The following is a 15,082-nucleotide window of genomic DNA, read 5'->3' on the forward strand; positions in this document are numbered from 1 at the left end:
TGTTCGTAGATCAGATTCCTGGTGCCGGTGGCCATGCTGGGACACATACGTGAGCATAATGTATAATTGTGCCAATATGTGCATGTAAATATGGCAACAAACTTGTGCATATTAGGTGAGCTGGGACACGTATTATGCACATACAACTGCCCGCATTGGGAATAGGCTCCTGATGCAGAAGGGAACACAAATGGTGTTTTCTTCAGAAAATACAATTTTCCCCCACCCAGAGGTGGACAACAGGTTGGGAAAACATTACTTTGGTTATAGATGCCTTATATTACCATATATTGAGACAGCAGGCAGTGTAGTTAACTGTTAATTTCTGTTATCCGGAAACCCATTATCCAGAAAGGTCAGAATTACAGTAAGCCCATCTCCAATAGACTCCATTTTAGCCAAATAATTCAAATTTTTTTTAAAAAAACTATACCCTTTTTTGTGTAATAATAAAACAGTAGCTTGTACTTGATCCAAACTAAGACATAATTAATCCTTATTGGAGGAAAAACCAGCCTATTGGGTTTATTTAATGTTTACATGAAATTCTAGAAGACTTAAGGTATTCTGGAAAACCGCAGATCCCAAGCATTCTGGATAACATCTTCCAAACCTCTACAGCACTAAGTTGTCGCTAAAACTATTCAACCTATTTTCAGGCTAGATATAAGGTAAATGCATTTCTCTATTTAAATGAACAACTGCATAGAAGTATTTCTGTAGTATGGTTCTCAGAAATCACACCTCACTGTACATCCAGTGAAATCATTGAACTAAGTATTTAACATATTGTATTTTCAATGTACAGGCTGCTTCTAGTGCACATTTTATAAAAAGCTATTAAATTAAAAAAAACAAAAAACATTGTTCTTGTAGGTATATTCATACAGTCTTGTTGCTTGCATATGTCCCTGCTATGAAGGTCAAAATTCATGCTTACCAAGATTTTCCTTTCCTCATGCCAATTTGTGACAGTGGACACTGAATTTGCAGAAGCCAAGTAAGGGCTTGATTATACATAGGGTGCCAGCTTCACAAATTGGCTCCAGGAAAATAATTACTTTTATTTTCCATTTTCACTCATATACAGGTTCTGTGAGTTTATAGTGCTGCACCAGCTTTGTATTGTAAAGACATTCTAAAGCTTTTGGCAATGTTTATTTGCTGTTGTATGCCTTTTTACTTTACTAACCACGATGAACCGTGTATTGGTGCTTCCAATACGGGTACTGGCACTTAAGAAGATTAGTTACCCACTATAGACTTTTGCTCCTAACCAATCCCAACTGTTGAAGTTTGGGTGGGATATGTCTTTAACACTATACCTCTATGTACGCAGTCAGTATTTATGCATTGACAATGATAAAGGTTGTACAAAAATGTAAGTTAGCAACACAGATTTGCCTTGGTACATCCCTCCTTCCAATGTATTTGTTATTTGAATGAATGTTTCTGCTACTAGTTAACTTGTATTTTAAAGCACTGTAGAGGGGGGTAAACTGCAACAAGGCAAGAGAGAAATAAAATGGTAAAGTCAAAGAGAGAACAGAAAAGAAGAATGGAATGAGAAAAAAGGAAGAAGATAAGCTTAAGACAGGTGAAATGGTAGGAGAGTAGTATGAGAAATGTTTAGGTAGAAGGGATGTAAAGAAGGTAAAGGCAGGGCATTAGAAGTAAAATGGAAAGAGGGGGACAGCAGAAAGGGTAGATGTGAAATGAAGTGTATAAAGAAAGCACACCAGAAAGGGGGCAGAGGATGAAGGGCAAAACAGAACTCTGTGGGAGGGATGGGAAATAATTTGATAACAGTAGAGAAGGAGAGCAGCAGAGAAAAGGAATGGGAGCATAAAAGAAAGACAATGAAGGAGAAGAGAAAGGGGGTAAACAAAGAGAGTAGGGGATATACGAGAAATGGTGGGGGAAAGAACAAAAAAGTGGAAGCAAAAGAAAAAATATAAAACTGGTATGGGATGCAATGTGTGTTGCTGATTTTGGTGCCACTAAGTAATGACCCAATCCTTGGCAGTGGGGTTCTGAAAATTAAAGTTTATGAGACCCCAAAGTAAAGTGATTTGTAAAATACAGTATACAGTATAATGCTTTTTGGAAATGCAGTCTGCAGATACTTTTAATATTGAGCTTGAGTACCGTTCACATTTCTGGAACTTAAAGACAGGTGTCCTGTATAAATAGCTTCAGGAAAAGTTATATATTTGTCTCAGTTTCAGAACCAGCACCGATTCATACTTGCACACATATCAGCTTCTTAGGGCCACTATAGCCATTGTCATATGCAGGGTTAGTTTGTCTGTATTTTTATCATATATTCCTCCTCTTCAGTCGGCAAATTGAATGGTGCTCCATTGATACTCACTTGTGCTCTGTAGAATTTCTAGTCAGCACTGTTTTTATAGTGGCTTTTAGCCTCTGAGCAGTGACTCTTAATGCCATTTTGGCAGCAGCATATGTATTTTCAGCACAAGGTGCAATATTAAAAAAAAATATTAAAAAAGCCTTAGTTTGTGTCATTAGATAATGCTACTCCATGCCCCTTGCAGCAGGTTTGTAATCCAGTGCAGAGTTAGACATGCTCATTACCAGCACCAAGGCCACAAGTACAGTGAATATCCTTATAAACGGTGCATAGTGATGTCATCCACAATAATAGGTGCTGCGTGATGTCATTTGTCACGACTCACTGGACCCTGTGTATTATAAAAATGATGTACAAGTCGCCTCTGAGTCCACGACCTGTATCCTTGGCTTTCAGCTTTGTGCTTTTATATGGTCACAGAACTCTTCAGAGTCCTGCAGTGGGTCGGGTACCCGTGGGTTACCCGTAAAAACCTGTGGTACCCTGCGGGTTGGGCCGCGGGTCTTCTAAATATCGATTTTTACTCCTTTTTTCTGATCACACCTACTGCCGATTATGTCACTTCTGGTTTTTTGATGGTCAGCGGATAAGGAACTTGCGGGTCGGGTAACGGGTAAGAATGTGGGTTGGGTTGCGGATTGCAGGTTGTGTCGGGTTCCAAAAAATGGACCCATGCTGAACTCTACCTTAGAGACTTGAAATATCCTTATTTTAAAACAGGGAGTACATTATTTACTATTTATACCAATGTATCATGTAATAAATGTGAGGTGGCTTTTGGAACACATCAAGCCTAATTTATAAATGTGCCCCCACAAGCCACTTATAGAACCCCACATTAGTTATGTGTGGGCCATCCCAAAGGCCACCGGCCGACTTTTACACGGACTCCTCAGGCGGCTTCAGGCTGAACTTCTGCCCCTGCACGTGACTTTTTATATACTTGCAGGCCCACCCCTTTTGCGATATCACAGAATGGAGGGCAGGCATATAAAGAAGGGAGAGCGCCAGGTTAGGGTGCAGGAGCAGCAGGTTAGGGTTTGAATTTCTCTCAACTACCCCACGTCTGTTCAGTAGTGGTCTTATGCACAGCAGCACATTACAAGGAGATTGCAAGACCTCTAAACAAATCCCGATTTTTTATTTATTTTTTTTGCAAGGATTATTCTGCAGGAAAGATCAAACATCCATGTAGCTTTATCATTCCCAACCTCATCCCTTTTCTAGAATTAATTTGTTAGTCTGCTAACCCTCTTTCCTTTATAAATAGCCAAAGTTGGGACTGCAAAGAGTTTTGGGCAGATAAATTCCCGTTTTCACTGTCCTTCAATTGGGAGTGCTCTAGGGCAAGTACTGGTGGCATGTGCCTTGGGTGCAACGCATGGGAGGAATGAATTGGCAAGGAGTATGAAAACCAAGCAGTGGGGAGGAAAATAAACTAATAGTCCAAGCAGAGAGGGAGGGTGGTGTGTGTGTGTGTGTGTAAACCAAGCACATCAAGCAGGGGCTGCAAGCAAAGGGGCACAAGGCCAAGTACTATTTCTTTGGTGCCAAAACTCGGTCAGGCCCTGGAGTGCTCTCATAATCCAATGTATTTTAACAGATGGCAGGCTTAATTTTTCGGCTATTAACACCCATAGACCTCCCACTTAACTCTTTCCCCACCATCATCCAAGACTGCTCTGGGACAGTGCATTGCTATACAATGCACCTTTCCCATTTATTTAAATACGAGTGGATTCCTATTTATTTTTGTGTGCTCAAGATACTGCTACAACGTACTGATCAATACCAAGCTTAGATCACACTGATAAAATACTAATGGGTGCTACCCACTAAAGAGTTAGGGGCATGTTGCACAAGTTGTTTTTTCCACTTGTGTTTTTACTCCAGGGGAGAATACACTGATCCACTTGAGAGGCACGTCCTCTTAAGGGCAAATTTATCAAGGGTCAAATTGAAAGTGCAAATTAGAGTTTTGTTTTTTATGGTCAGCACTGTCAAATTCAACTAGGGAGTTATTCAAATTAGATCTGAGTCTTTAAAAAAAAATTGATTTTTTGAGATTTATCATACTCTGGCCCTCAGTTAAGACTATTCGCCACCTAAAACCTGACAAATTGCTGTTCAAGCCAATAGGAGAGGTCCAGGGATCAATTTTGAGTTGTTTGCAGCCTTCCTGACATTCAAGTTTTTTTTTTTAAACTAGAATCAAATTTGATTTGAATTTGAGTATTCAGGTCGATTCTATTCATCAGTTTTAAAAATCTGATTTTATTAATAAATTTCAATTGGTCGTATTTTAAGATCATGGGTGTTTGAGTTTTAAAAAAATTAATAAAATAAATACTGTACTGAAATTCACCCATCTGTGCACAGCAATATTGGGGCACACCAATGCAGATCAGCACTTACAGTCAGTGTAGATATGTCAGCCGAGAAATGGCCTTCTGTGACATGGCCGCATGAGCAAACAGATTTTTTTTATATTTAATTTTGAAATCTGACAGGGCTAGACATATTGTCAGTTTCCCAGCTGCCCCCAGTTATGTGACTTATGCTCTGATAAACTTCAGTAACTTTTTACTGCAAGTTGGAGTGATATCATCCCCTCCCTTTCTCCCACCAGCAGTCTAACAACAGAACAATTGGAAGGTAACCAGATAGCAGCTCCCTAACAGAAGATAACAGCTGCCTGGTAGATCTAAGAACAGCACTCAATAGTAAAATGCAGGTCCCACTTCAACACATTCAGTTACATTGAGTAGGAGAAACAACAGCCTCCAGAAAGCAGTTCCACCCTAAAGTGCTGGCTCTTTCTGAAAGCACATGACCAGGCAAAATGACCTGAGATGGCGCCTACACACCAATATTATAAATTTAAAAAAAATATACTTGCTGGTTCGGGAATAAAATTTTATATTGTAGAGTGAATTATTTGCAGTGTAAACAGTGTAATTTAGAAATAAAAACGGCATCCTAAAAATCATGACAGAATCCCTTTAAGCTTTGATGGCACGGTTACAATTTGACATGGTTACATATTTCAAATTATTCCATCACACAGGAGACAATGTTAAAAAAAGGGGTTTTATTATTTTTTTTCTGTCACAGGCTTGACTTCTTTTCAATATGAAAAAGCAACAGTAAAATAAAAATAAATGGATTGGGAACAAGAGAAGAAAAAAAAAAAATCTGAAGAGCATATTTAAGAGGAGAACAAGGAATAATCCCTATATCACTGTGTGAGGTTCTTTAGCATTATTCTGCACATTTCCCGTTAAGTAAGTAAATGCAGAGCACTCCTTTAACATACAACTGCAAGCAGTATGAACCATGCCAGTTACCCAACAGATAGTTTGCCTTCATAATTTATGTAGCTTATAGCGAACCAAATCAACCAAACAATAGATTTCTCAGTAATGGGCATTAAGTGCATTTGATAAACATTGAAACCGCAATATAATTTTATATTGTCTAATTGGAAGTAAGGTATTTTACATACTTAGGATTTCCACAAAGAGCAAAACAGAACCATATCTATGGATTCGTTTAATCTGGGAATATGATGGGAGTTGCAGTTACATTTCTTTTAAAACTTACTAAATCATTTCCATTGTAATAACTTAAGACAAAATGTAAAAATGGCCACCAGTCACTTAAATGTGATCTGCAAAAGCAAAATCTGCCAGGGTTTTGTCAAGTCCCATGGGACTAAATACAGGTTTCCTTTGTAACCTAAAAGTAGCTGCAGAAACCAGCACCCAGCCACAAGAATGACCATGTCATTAGGCCAGGAAAGATGGAATTCAAAATGGATATTAAAACCCTCTTAAAATCTAAAACCCAAATTAAAAGGCAGATTACTGCATGCTGAGACCAAATACCTACTGTAAGAGCTTAAACTGTTCACCCCAATTAAGCCACAACCTATCTTTACTGACAAGCAGAACACAGAGAAGGGGAATAGAAGAGAAAAGTGAAATACAGACAACGAAAACAACTAAGAAAAAAAGATGAATATAAAACAAATACTACTCTTCGGTACAGATCTTTCTCAGCCTGAGAATGGAGGAGGAAACGTGAAAAAGAGAAACTTCAGCAACCGTAGGAAGTGTCTAAGCTTCTTCTTCAGCCTCTTCATTGAAATCTTCCTCTTCTTCAGCAGTAGCATCTTGATACTGCTGATACTCGGAGACCAGATCATTCATGTTGCTCTCTGCTTCTGTGAATTCCATCTCATCCATACCTTCTCCTGTGTACCAATGCAAGAAAGCCTTGCGACGGAACATGGCTGTAAACTGCTCGGAGATACGTTTGAACAGCTCCTGAATAGCAGTGCTGTTACCAATGAAGGTCACTGCCATCTTAAGGCCACGGGGTGGTATGTCGCATACAGCTGTCTTGACATTGTTGGGAATCCATTCAACAAAGTAGCTGCTGTTCTTGTTCTGAACGTTAAGCATCTGCTCATCTACTTCTTTCATGGACATACGTCCACGGAATACAGCTGCCACTGTAAGGTACCTGCCATGGCGTGGATCACAGGCTGCCATCATGTTTTTGGCATCGAACACCTGCTGCGTGAGCTCAGGCACTGTCAGTGCACGGTACTGCTGACTGCCTCTGCTGGTTAGGGGAGCAAACCCAGGCATGAAAAAGTGAAGACGTGGGAAGGGGACCATATTGACAGCCAGTTTGCGGAGATCAGCATTTAACTGGCCAGGGAAACGGAGGCAGGTAGTGACTCCACTCATTGTAGCACTTACAAGATGATTGAGGTCACCATAAGTTGGCGTGGTAAGCTTGAGAGTACGGAAGCAGATGTCATAGAGTGCTTCATTGTCAATGCAATAGGTTTCATCTGTGTTCTCAACTAGCTGATGAACAGAAAGAGTTGCGTTGTATGGTTCTACCACTGTATCAGACACCTTTGGAGAGGGCACAACACTAAAGGTGTTCATGATGCGGTCAGGATATTCTTCCCGGATCTTGCTTATCAAAAGGGTGCCCATACCAGACCCTGTTCCACCACCCAGAGAGTGAGTGAGCTGGAAGCCCTGTAGGCAGTCACAGCTCTCTGCCTCTTTTCTCACAACATCCAGTACAGAGTCTACCAATTCAGCACCTTCTGTGTAATGGCCCTTTGCCCAGTTGTTGCCAGCACCACTTTGACCTGAGAAAGACATACATGAACAGTCAATTCATCGCTGACTGAAGAACAACATTTAGCAAAGGATCACATGCAGGTAACTCTACAACAGGGGTCCCCAACCTTTTTTTTTTTTTTATCCATGAGCCACATTCAAATGTAAAAAGATTTGGGGAGCAACACAACATCTTGGGTGCCAAATAAGGGACTGGTAGCCCCTATGTGGACTGGCAGCCTACTGGTGGCTCTACTTGGCACTATACTTAGTAAAACTCGCCACCAAGCCTGGAATTCAAAAATAAGCACATGCTTTGAGGACACTGAGAGCAACATCCAAGGGGTTGGGGAGCATCATGTTGCGCACAAGCTACTGGTTGGGGATCACTGATCTACACTGTACAGTTTAGCAGTGTGAATATGAATTACTTCTGATAAATATTCTTATGTCTAGGTGACCCTTTGATAAATATTACATAAGTGATGAATGTGGGTACATTATGTTAACACATGTAACACTACATTTTATTTGCAATGTGGTATGTAGCAAAGCTACCCAACAGAACAGAAGCAGAACAGTTCAGCTTAAAGGGGTTGTTCACCTTTGAAATAACTTTTAGAATGGTGTAGAGAGTGATATTCTGAGACTGGTTTTCATTTTTTAGCTTTTTATTGAGCAGCTTTCCAGTTTACAATTTCAGCCATCTGGTTGCTAGGGTCCAAATTACCCTAGCAGCCATGCATTGATTTGAATAAGGGACTGGAATATGAATAAGAGAGGGCCTGAATAGAAGGATAAGTAATAAAAAGTAATAACAATACATTTGTAGCCTTACGGAGCATTTGTTTTTTTTTAGAAGGGAGTCAGCGACGCCCATTTGAAAGCTGCGAACAGAAAAAAAGGCAAATAACTATAAAACAAGCTGCTTAGAATTGGACGTTCTATAACATAAAAGTTACATTAAAGGTGAAACCACCCCTTTAAACAAGGATAGGGACTACATCTGGCATAAACCCAAAACACAATAAATAAACAAAACATGGTTTAAAAATAAAGGGGGAAAAAAAACACAGGGTCCAGAAAATATGCCTTACCAAAGACAAAGTTGTCAGGCCTGAAAATCTGTCCAAAGGGTCCTGAACGCACAGAGTCCATAGTTCCTGGCTCCAGATCAACAAGGATGGCTCGAGGCACATATTTACCACCTAGAAAGAAGATCTTTGTATCAGTGGGAGAAACAAGGAATTGGCATAAACACACAAGAATATTAGGGAACAAGGCCAGTCATGAGAGATAGATGGTGGACAGACAAGAACATCACAAACAAATATTATAAACCTATATATGACAAACATCTCACCTGTAGCCTCATTGTAGTAGACGCTGATTCTGTCAAGCTGCAGATCACTGTCTCCGTGGTAGGTGCCGGTGGGGTCAATCCCATGCTCGTCACTGATCACCTCCCAGAACTGAGAAAATTACAAATACTCCTTGTTACTCTACAGCAGTGGTCCCCAACCAGTAGCTCGCGAGCAACATGTTGCTCTCCAACCCCTTGGATGTTGCTCTCTGGGTCCTTAAAGCAGGCGCTTATTTTTGAATTCCAAGCTTGAAATCAAGTTTTGGTTGCATAAAAACTGAGTATAGTGCCAAGTTGAGACTCCTGTAGGCCACCAGTCCACATAGGGGCTACCAAATAGCCAATCACAGCCCTTATTTTGCACCCCAAGGGACTTTTTTATGATTGTGTTGCTCCCCAAATCTTTTTACATTTTAATGTGGCTCACAGGTTAAAAAAGGTTGGGGACCCCTGCTCTACAGAATGCCGCTAACCAACTTACATTTAAGAGTAGTGCTGTCCAACCTAAAATGTGGACAATCATACTAATGATTATGTCATCAAATGTCTCTAAAGTCCAGATGCAGCTGTACAGCTCTGGTTTAGAGAAGTAAAGTGAAAGGGAAGTGCTAACCACATCCCCTTCAGATTTTACACAACACCATTTTTTCCTCAGATTTCCCTTTGTCTTAGTCTCCTGTATATGTTTTGCAAAAATGATACACTCGTTGAGCCTGTTATGTCTATGCATTCTGCAGAATACATGGTTTTCTTTGCCTTTTATTGCTGCAATTCTAAACAATACAGTGCTGCTTTTTCTCTTCCTCAGTTTCCGGAATCCATTTCCTTGCATTTTAAAGACCACAAGCCATTATGCATTCTCTTTGCCTTTCCATTAGTCCTCCCTGCATTACAGTTTGAAGTATTTAACTGCTTGTAGTCCTATTCCCAGTGCAGCGGGTCCTTTCTTCCCTCCCCCACACTGATAGGAAGTCAGAGAACAAGGCAGTCTCAGTGTAGCCTAGTGTAGGCGAGACAGGAATGTGACACAAAGGATATTATTCTTCATGAACCATGACAGGCAGACTACTAGAAGTTTAAATGCACTGCAGGCTCAAGCTAAGCCACTTGTATGTACATTAAATAGTATAAAATAATCATTCCTAGTAGGGATGCACCGAATCCAGGATACAGTTCGGGATTCGGCCTTTTTCAGCAGGATTCGGATTCTGCCAAGCCGAACCGAGTCCTAATTTGCATATGCGGGGAGAGGAATTGCATGACTTTTTGTCACAACACAAGGAAGTAAAAAATGTTTCCCCCTTCCACCTAGGGTTGCCACCTGGCCGGTATTTTACCAGCATGGCCAGTAAAAAGGATGTTAGTAATTGGGGAAAAAGATAAATATATAGGAAAGCCGGTATTTCTTTCTGGGAAAGGTGGCAACCCTACTCCCATCCCTAATTTGCATCTGCAAATCTTTCGTGAAGGATTCCAGGGTTCGGCCGAATCCAAAATAGTGAATTCAGTACATCCCTAATTCCTAGTGGGGATAACGCTATAGCTCTGTGGTAATGATGTGCGGTCAGGGTTTTCCTGACCCGCGTTTCCGGGATCCTTTTATAGACCCGCGCCGCCCATGTCACGAAAAGAAGCGGGCGAGCAGGCACGAGCCTATAAAACCGGAAGTCGACATTTGAAGGTGGCGGGCTGGGAAAAGCAGGAGATGAGCTCAAACCGCACCCGCGAGGAGCAGTGCGAGGTCGACCCGAACCCGCAGGTATCGGGTCAGCCCAAGCATCACTACTCTGTGGGTCTGCTTTGTACAGGGTGAAGCATTACTGGGCAAGAAAGTGTTAAAGCTTAGGGTGTGGCATTGTAGTTGCACTTGGATGCCAGGCATAGACAGGGGCACCTGTTAGGAATCTGCCACATCTTTCTCAGAAAGGGATTCTGAAGAAAATATGGCTCTCTTTATCTAGCAATAAAGGGTGTTTCTAAAATGTCTTTATTGTCAAATATCATTTCAAATAAATGTGAAGGAAAAAGTAAGCTGTATTTACTTGTGGTCTATTCCATTTGTTTTCATGCAAACCACACATTTCTAATCTCAGAACTTCTGACACAATAACCTTTTTAAAAAATGTCTGACACAAAATTGGATATAAAGGGAAGAGGCAATCGGGGCTTCATGCAGGAAACACACCCACCCCATCATCCCCGCTGCAACAGTGTTACTAGGCAACAGCCCCGCTGCACTGCAGATGCAAATACGTCATCGGTCTGGGAGCTTTCCATGGGCGGGCGCCATTGGGGTGGGAAAACCCAAATGGGGCTCAAAGCTGTTGTGTATTTACTAATGAATGCGTTTTGGGGCTGTCGCCCTCCATTTCAGTGTATTTCTGCGCAACGGGACAAAGAACAAAGGCGGGGGAGGGGCGGAGAAAAAAAAAAAAGAGTTGGCGCCATTTAATCCCAAACCAATAGAGCACATATCTAGATCGCATTTAATAGCCTTTAAATGTGTTCTTATGTGTGGTTTTCTGCATTAGATTTTCTCACACGAATAAATCAACCATAATTTGTGTGGGGAAAAAAAGTCTCCAATAAAATTGCCACAAAAACGTCTCTAACGGAAGGCGCTAGACCCCTCCCCCTGTGTTTAAATGCTCTCGGGAACCTTTGCTGCCCCGCCCTGAGAACGGTTCGTGCGGTCCCAATGCTCAGTTATAACGGCAGCAAGTAATTGTTGCATCAACAACTGATCCGCCGCATACGTTAACAAACACCGAAGGGTTTATATTGCCTCGCGGATGTATACGTGTATGTGGATATGATACGTGTGTGATTTTACCCTGGCCACGCCCTCTCCCGCGCTGGCTCGTCAACTCCACTAGCCACGTTATCCATTAATATACGCCGTGTGTGTGAGAGAGAGACAATTCTACACACCGCTGTGTCATTCACACAATGAAATAATCTCCCCTCATATTATTTTAGTCCAAACTCGGCGGAAAGCGCACCCCCGTGTTTAAAACAAATGGTTCGTCTTGTTCATCAACATGGCGCCTACGTTAGTTCTTTCCCTACGTGGATTTCATTTGGAGGGAAGTGACTTCACGCCGGATTTATTTTTACAGCAGTAGAAATCGAGACACGGCCCTTTCGCGGGAGGGAAAAACCCTACGCATCTACCGCCATTACTAAGAATCGCCCGAAATCATTCGGGCTACTGGATTTAGCATGAGCTACTGACGACTGTAATACCCCCCCCCCCCTCCTCCGCCAAATGGAACTGCCCTCATGCTTAAATCCTACGAGAGCGTCGCGTATTCACGTGTTGGGCAGAGAGTGAAGCTCCGGCCACATCGCTGCTCAATTTGCAGCAGGGCGTGGAGCATCAAAGCTCATATACCAGATTCGTATTTAACATTGCATCGTTACATGATTGGTAATAAAGCTTCCAGTAAAGATTAACCGGCTTTATTTATACAAGTCCCGCCAATTTAGAGAGGTGATAAAAGGCGGGGACTATAATCAGGCGGAAACCGCAAAACCGTGCGACTGCGACAGGACGTTGCCCCTTGTGTCACGGCGTAATCATTCCTGCTGTAACTTTGGGGCGCAGCCTAATAGAAATCACATGTAAGGTGGGCGAAGCCGGATCTCACCTTAGCGCCGATCTGGTTGCCGCACTGGCCGGCCTGGATGTGCACGATCTCCCTCATGGTTCAGGCGTAAGAGATGTTCGGCGGATGGAACGTTAGAAACAGCCGCGTTCTGCAGTGGAACGTCCGAGACAATGGCGACAGCAATAAGTGAGGCAGCCGGCTAGAAGAGGAAGAGGGCGGGCTCTGTGGCGGAGAGGGGGGGGGCATCAGGGGCTGGGAGGTGCATTTTCAGCTGCATTTTTTTTTTTATCAATAAATCCTGAGTGTATAGTAGGCTAGAGAGTGGGAATGCTCTTTAATTGCAAACAAAGACATTTACTAACAGTGTCCTCTTTCTAATGGTTTAGCATACATTCCATTCTTACATTGATACTGACACTGAAACATTATTCTTCTACATATAAATCTACATTAAAATATAGCTCATGTTCATCGTTAGTTTTCACCGATAGGTCTGCTTTTGTAAGTAATTGTCACTTGAAGTTAATAAACCGGACTAGTGATGTGTCGTCACGTAAACCACAAACCCTCCCTCCACCCACAACCGCCTGATCCCGACTTCTGGGTTCCTTTTATAGAGGCGCGCTGACCCGCCCTCCAATGATGTCACAAATGGGGCGGGATGAGCAGGCATGCAGCTTGGTGATGTGCGGGTCAGGGTTTCCTGCTTCCGGGACTCCTTTTATAGACCAGCCCCGCCTATGACATCACAATGATGGGGCGGACGAGCAGACGCGACACTATAAAATCGGCATTTGAAGGTGGCAGGCGGGGAGAGCAGGAGAAGAGCTCAACCCGCACCCGACCGGAGCACTGCGAGGTCGGCCTGAACCTGTTCCGCGGGTATCGGGTCGTCCCGCTCATCAGTAATGCAGCTATAAAACCGGAAGCCACCAGTGTAAGGTGGTGGGCAGGAAGAAGAGGTTGACCCGTAGCCGCCCATCAACCTCAAATGGGGGTGCAAGGTCAGCCCGAACCCAACCCACCTGCGGGTATCAGTCCGGCCCGCACATCACTAAACCTGACTGTTTTGCCAACCTGACTGTCCCTTCTCAGCTTGTCAGTTAGATTTTCAAATCTAACAGACTACTGAAGCTCAGATATGGCAGCCCCCTCATACAGGAACATGGGGGATCAGATGGGTAATGTAAAAGCATCTGCAAATACTTTTATGGTAAAATTATATTTATATATATATATATATATATATATATATATATATATATATATATATATATATATATAGTATGCACAGGCCTGGATTTGTGGAAAGGCCACCTAGGCCCGGGCCTAGGGCAGCAGGATTTTAGGGGGCGGCATGCTGCCCAACCACACCCACATTGGTTCAATAACACTGGGGATGCGCTGGAGGTACAATCATTTTTTAAATTTCCTGTGCAACAATCCCCATTGCTCCAGTCCAGATGATGAAAATTTGCACGAATAAAGAGCAGGGGACAGGGGTGATGAACGGCAGTGGGCCTAGGGGCGCCCACTATGTAAATCCGGCCCTGAGTATGCAAAGACAATATTATGATAGATGTAATAATAAAGAAAAGTTTAATTTCTGGTGTCAATATCTTTTTTAATGAGTAGATACACGTTTCCCAGCGATTTGCAAATCCAGTAGTAGTGATACTGATCCAAATAAACAGGCACTCCGAGATGGTACAGCCTATACAGATCTGGACTGGTCAAAATAGGCCTTGCATTCCAAGTACACAGAGGCCCAAACAGCTCCCCACCTGCCCACTATATGGTGACTTTCTATGGAAGCATACAGCAGTCCCTCTGGCATTTGCCAGAACCCACAGATTGCCAGTCCGGGCCTGAGCCTATAGAGAGAGCCAGGGGATACCGCAGTTCTGCGCTATGGACTGAGCATGAGCCTGCATTCTCTATTGCCTTATATTCATTGCAGCAGCAGTAGCCATTCAGGCATATCAGGCAAGGTTCTTGTGGATCACTGATATAACAACAGTGGTTCACTGGCAGCTGTTGGGAAGGTATGGATTAGTGTCGCTGGCTGTGAATGCAAAAATAATTATTATTGGGTTTATTTCATAAAGCACCAACACATTCGACAGCATTCTACATAGGGGTTTATATTAATCAACATACACACAAGCCAATGGGTAGTACTTGCCTTTAAAGGAGAAGAAAACCCTTTTGCAAAAAATCCCATACCCCCCACCCCAGGTACACCCTTCTCCCCCCAGGCTAAATACCCCCCCCGGTGAAATGCCCCATACTCCATACTTACCCCTCGACGCAGATTCTTCCAGTGAAGTTCCACACATCCATCTTCAGCTTCCTCGATAAGCTGACTGGGAGATCTGCAATTTCCGTACAATTCCATGCACAAACCGGCAAACTGCTCCAACTGCGCATGAGCAGAAATACGGATCTCCCAGTCAGCTTACAGAGGAGCTGGAAAATGGATGAGTACAACTTCACTAGAAGAATCTGCGCCAAAGATGTGACAAAAGTCACATGATTTTAAGGATTCAGATTCAGCCAAATCTGAATCCTGCTGAAAAAGTCAGAA

At 42.6% G+C, this 15,082-nt stretch overlaps 1 protein-coding gene across 1 annotated transcript; it reads right to left on the minus strand.

The window, feature by feature from the left end:
* Positions 1-5,445: 5,445 nt before the first annotated feature.
* On the minus strand, positions 5,446-12,714 carry LOC108700239 (tubulin beta chain). The gene is made up of 4 exons (XM_018233261.2): positions 12,535-12,714; positions 8,885-8,993; positions 8,619-8,729; positions 5,446-7,550 (listed from the first exon to the last, which is right to left on the minus strand). The coding sequence occupies exons 1-4, from the start codon at positions 12,589-12,591 to the stop codon at positions 6,493-6,495; spliced, it is 1,335 nt and encodes a 444-aa protein (XP_018088750.1). The 5' UTR covers positions 12,592-12,714; the 3' UTR covers positions 5,446-6,492.
* Positions 12,715-15,082: the final 2,368 nt, after the last annotated feature.

The sequence above is a fragment of the Xenopus laevis genome, chromosome 8S (assembly GCF_017654675.1).
Source record: "Xenopus laevis strain J_2021 chromosome 8S, Xenopus_laevis_v10.1, whole genome shotgun sequence".
Lineage (NCBI taxonomy): Eukaryota > Metazoa > Chordata > Amphibia > Anura > Pipidae > Xenopus > Xenopus laevis.